Raw genomic sequence first — 5,124 nt, 5'->3', positions numbered from 1 at the left:
ACTTTTTAAATTCGTGTGCTTTCTCTTTTAAGGTACTTTTTGAATATTTTTTCAAAGAAAAGTTAGCGTAGTTTTCCTCTTTTAAGTTTAGCTTACGCAGCTTGACATCACAAAACGCAAAAACCAATAAGGCATGATAAAATACAAGATAAACGTAAAATAAAATAGAAGTGAAACAAAAGTTAGACACCATAAAAAAAAAAAAAATAAAAAAAAAACATAATATACTTCTATGTATGTTTACATTGAACTAAATAAAATCCTTTGTGTAATTATATGAAAAAATAGAGAGTAAGAGTTCATAAAAAAAGCCTCGCTATTTTGCTGAAGAAGAAATGGATGTCTAGATCTTTTAAAATAAGGAACTTTTTGATTTCTTTTTCCGAAAAATGTTTGGAGCAGTTTTCCTTTTTTAAATTTCACTTATGCAGTTTAACATCACAGAAAATATTAATTTGCTTTTTAACAAACTCTTAAAAACATCAGAAATAATTCTAAATGCAACTCTATTAAAAGTGTTAACAGAATAACAAAACGACTTTTTTTTTTTTTAAAGATAAAAAAAGTTTGAACTATCTTTAAATAAGAAATGTGAGAACAGTTTAACAGAACTTCTTGTTTATTATGTATTTAGCGAAACAGATAAATATATTTGCAAAAGCATAGAGAAAACAAACAACACAAAAGGCCCATCTTTATTGCCAAACTGAACAAACTTATCTAAACTACATAAATGGTCTCACTATATTGCCATATTGAACAAACTTTTCTAAACTACCCTCTTTTTGAATTTTTAGCTTCATGTTTTTAATTTTGTCTTTAATATGGCTTCGGTAGGAGTACTTTTGCAAGACATGAATGAGCTTGTCACTGCTATGATTTGCCAAGATGCCAAGGTAATCTTTGTACGAGCAACTTGAGCTTACATCTGTAAACACGTCTTGCAAGATGTATGCCAACACCAAAGCTGCACATCGTGGAAAACTTCTGGTGTTGAACCATTCGTTGTGGCCAGGGCAAGCATTCAGCTTTTCAACTATTTCATCTAAAATTTTACAAACTCAAGTCATAACACAAAGAGATTAAATCGAATATTCATTTGGTTCTGAAGCATGACAAGATTAATTTTGTTTTTTTATTTGTTTTTTTTTGTTGACCTTATTGTTTGCACTGATAGCAACAACTAGTTTTTGAAAGATTACCTAATTGGCATTGGCTAACTTCTGCTTTGTTTTCCTTTGTTCTTGGCTGAGTTGATCCTGAAATAAAATAAAACCATGTTCATTTTTCTAATTCATAAAAAAACCATCAACAGTTTCTAAGTGTTAGAGATGATAACAAGCTGTGCATGATTTCTAACGGTCATGTTTCTAACTTCATCATTAGAAATCGGGTAGACACAACTTTCTAAAAGTGCACTTAGCAATGATGGCTAGTTTTTGTTAACAGTTAACCATCTGAAATTGTGCAAGAAGAGGTTTGTGTTTATATATGTTTGTATAAATTAGGTTTTACATTACCGATGAGTTCTTGAGTGAAAGATGGCATTTCCAACTTGATTTTTTTTCTTCTTGGATCTTTTACTTCTAAAACATAATCAGTTTTAGTATCATTCACTTGTGTAAACATTTAAGCAATCACAGAATTAGACCTGCAACAAATACATACACACTTCTGTGTTGTTTTTTTTGTTTTTTTTTTGTTTTTTTTATTGTTTTTCTTTTCTTTTTTTTTTTTACAGCTTTAACAATAACAATAGGGCAAGGAGTTAATTTGGGCATTTTTATTTTTTGAAAGCGTGTTGAGATTTGCATAAAAATCAAAAATCAAAAAGAATTTACCTCTGGATGTACAAGCAAGACTTTGGCTAAATAGACTACCAACAGATTGAACAGCACCAGTTGAGGGCTGTTTTTCAAGAACAGTACCAGCCTGTTGGACTGGAACAGCTGAAAGAAACAAACTGGGTTTGGCCATCGTTTGCTGACGAGCAACAAGATTAGGAGCCAGAGGAACAGAAAAGACCTCTTTTGAAGGATTAAAAACAACTTGCAGAGAAGGAGCAACATGAACAGGTTTGGCAACCACTTGCTTATGAGCAGGTTCTAGAAGAGCAGGTTCAAGAAGAGCAGGTTCAAGAAGAGCAGGTTCAAGAAGAGCAGGTTCAAGAAGAGCAGGTTCAAGAAGAGCAGCTTCAGGAGGAGCATGGAAAACACGTGTGACAGCCATAAGATTATCTTGCTGTGAAGCAACATTAGACACTGTTTCCAGCAGAACAGAAAAAACCTCTTTTGAAGGACTGAAAGCAACTTGTTGAGCAGGAGCAGCAGAAACAGGTTTGGCAACCACTTGCTCACTAAAGTAAACTGGAGAAAGTTGTGCATGGTGTTCAATAAAATCCGGTTCATCAGGAAATAATGTTAATGCAAGAGGAGAACAAGCTGTGCCAACAGGAACATCTAGAGTCTGATCTACATCCATACAAACAGCTTGTTCATTAGGAACTAGTTGTGCAAGAGCAGAGGATAGTTCAAGAACTGGACCAGCGATTGTTTGTTCAGAAGGAACAGACGAAACAGGAGTTGAGGTAGGTTCACACAAGAAATCTACAACGTGTTCGTTGCTGTCCTCTAAAGGAGCATTGTTTTCTACAGCTGGAGAAAATGGAACCACTGTGGTACAACCGAAAGTAGCAGCACATTCTTCAGAGTCAGAACCGGAGTCTGAATCTTCCTCAAAAATGTCCTCAACATCATGAAAACCGTACTCCTCTGCATTAGTTCGGAGCCAGTCCATCACATCCTTCTCCTCCTTTGGTGGTCTCTCCGACTTTTCAACAGTCAAAGACTCTATGACTCCGAAGGACTGTCCGATGCCCAGGGCAAAGCGCAACTCCTCTGCAGCGTTCCACTGGGACACATAAAAGCTATCCATTGTGTGTCTGCTGTGCTTCATGTAGAGTGTAGCAAACCGCTCGCGATCTTCTTTGCTGTTGTTGGCAAAGTAAGTGGCTATCGAACCGCGAATGCAAGTGGGAGTAAGACGCTTCATGGGAATGTTTACTTGGCTTTTTCTGAAGCAGGACGTCAGGCTAGAGGTGATAGCAGAGGAACCCATCTGGTAAACAGGCACTCTAGTTGCACCTAGTGTCACACCTTCGTCTTTGTTGGCTCTCACCGAAGGAAAAAGGGGCCTGTAGCAGTCGCTCAACTCCAAAACAGTCTTGGTGTCTGCAGCCATGTAGTGAGAGTCGTTGACAAGAAGGTCTCTGTATCTCAGCAAATAAATATCGATCAACACTTTCAAGTCGTTCGGCACTAGAATGTTTTTGGCTCCGTACTTGTATGCTGTTTTGTAGCGCTCTTGCACAATGCAATATCCACACTCACTCTTCTCAGCAGCCATGTAGTCTCTAATGTTTAAAAGAGCAATGTTAGATTTTCTTAAACTGTTAATTACAGTGACAGAGAGCAGAAGATGGTTTCGTAGAGACACAGCATTGTCTCTAGTCAGCGGAAGAGACGCCTTTCTAATCGATTCCACTAAGTCTCTTATGTATGCAGACTTGCCATATTCGGTCAGCAAACTGACATTGATGATGTTGATGCTTTTTCTTCTTTTCACAAGGCTCCTCCTCAAAGAACGAAAGGGCCTCAGCACTTTTCGCAACTCATCCACCTTGCAGCGCAAACGTCGGATGGCCTCATGAGAAAGTCCGAAATAGACGTTTCTGGCTTCACTGAAACGAAACAGGAGACAAAGGGAGACAAGGCGGTTGTACAACGTGTGACAAGACATGGCTTTTGTTTGGTCAAGTTCACTCAGCTTGGAATTGAGCTGAATTTTCTTAAAGTGCAAGGAGAAGTATCTATCCTCCAAAACATTGGAATTGGTGAGGGCGTTTGGGTGCAGCGTCAACGTGCTGTCACAACAAGTCAATATTTCCACAACTGCATTTTTGTAGATCTTTGCTTGTGACCAAGTGTTGTTGTTGGCTACCACAAGCCACTTTTCAAAGTCTCTGAAGAGCTCATCTGCTGACTGGTAATAAAAGTGAAAAGCATCTTTGTCCAGCTGAAACAAGAGTCTCTTTTCTTCGGTCAAGACATAGGAGCTGGAAACCAAGTGCTCTAAGGAATCGAAATCAGAGTCAAGGACGGATTCGGTGTTCAGCTCTTTGTTTTCTACAGAGGTGCATTGGTTTGCAGAAGGAGCCTCGGACGAACCAGCAACTGGTGAGGGCAAGCTTAAAAGAGGATCAGAGGAAAGAACCGGAGAAGAAAAAGAGGAGGAAGGCCCAGGAGCAGAGGATGCAGAGCCTGATGCAGACGCTTATTCAGCTACTGGCTTAATACCAAAGAAGGCAGGTCGAATAAATTGAGGGACATAGAGCTTCTCGTTGTCGTATCGCTTTGCCTCTGCAATCTTTTGTTTGATCATCTTGGAATCGTAGAAATGAGTCTCTTTCAAGTGTATGTCCAGTCGGTCGTAATATTTCCAACATTGCAAACAGGGGTAAGGTTTTGGACAGCCGGACTTGCGTTCGAGACGAGCATGCTGAAACTTCCTGACCATTGCAGAGTAAAAGATGGAAGCTTCATCCAAAGTCCAAGAATGATCTTTTTTAGTCAAGTGTCTTTTAATGCTTGTGGAGGAATGTTTGCACAAAGGCATCGGACAGCTAACAGCGTACCTCTTCTTGGTACCATAGAAAGGTACAACCCTGTTTACGGAGCCACACGCTGCAACTAATGCGGCCCTGACTTTCTTTTTGAGCTTTAAGTCTCTCTGTTCTTGTGACTGCTTTCTTTTCTTTTTTTTTGCTTTAGAGTTTGGAGAAGAAGCAACAACAGAGTTGTTTTCTTGTGAAGAAGACATGTTCAGGTGTTTGTTTGCAACGGTTTAAGCTAAAAAAAAAAAGAAAACAGTCAGCGAGAGTTTTTTTTCTTCTGCCTGTATCCAATCCTGGAATGTTGCGTGGATTGATGAGAAACACAACTACAGCGAAGAGCTGTGTTTTTTCGAGTCCTCTGCAAAAGAGCAAGAAGAAAGTAAAGAGAGCAACAAGAAGAAACAAAGCTTGCACTAGCAAAAGAAGAAGAACGAGAGCAACTAGCATTACAT

The 5,124-nt window shown here is 38.8% G+C and overlaps 1 protein-coding gene across 1 annotated transcript; it reads right to left on the bottom strand.

The window, feature by feature from the left end:
- Positions 1 to 599: 599 nt before the first annotated feature.
- LOC149886495 (uncharacterized) lies at positions 600 to 4,332 on the bottom strand. Its single transcript, XM_090090582.1, has 4 exons — positions 1,842 to 4,332; positions 1,521 to 1,586; positions 1,203 to 1,259; positions 600 to 1,045 (listed from the first exon to the last, which is right to left on the bottom strand). Exons 1-4 carry the CDS (start codon positions 3,796 to 3,798, stop codon positions 726 to 728), a joined length of 2,400 nt encoding a protein of 799 aa, XP_089946708.1. The 5' UTR covers positions 3,799 to 4,332; the 3' UTR covers positions 600 to 725.
- Between the last annotated feature and the right edge of the window lie 792 nt (positions 4,333 to 5,124).

The sequence above is a fragment of the Hydra viridissima genome, unplaced genomic scaffold, assembly GCF_058129835.1.
Source record: "Hydra viridissima isolate aposymbiotic clone 2 unplaced genomic scaffold, HvirCarnegie_v1 scaffold_6, whole genome shotgun sequence".
NCBI classification, from domain to species: domain Eukaryota; kingdom Metazoa; phylum Cnidaria; class Hydrozoa; order Anthoathecata; family Hydridae; genus Hydra; species Hydra viridissima.
The sequence above is the reverse complement of the archived record's forward strand: the minus strand, read 5'-3'. Positions and strand labels throughout refer to the sequence as shown.

Excerpts from the sequence above, each read along its gene's own strand:
- LOC149886495 (XM_090090582.1), bottom strand. The coding sequence starts at position 3,798 with ATGTCTTGTCACACGTTGTACAACCGCCTTGTCTCCCTTTGTCTCCTG. Across the intron at positions 1,587-1,841 it reads TCTTGCTTGTACATCCAGAG|AAGTAAAAGATCCAAGAAGA; the intron begins GTAAATTCTTTT and ends ATTATGTTTTAG. Across the intron at positions 1,260-1,520 it reads TTTCACTCAAGAACTCATCG|GATCAACTCAGCCAAGAACA; the intron begins GTAATGTAAAAC and ends ATTTTATTTCAG.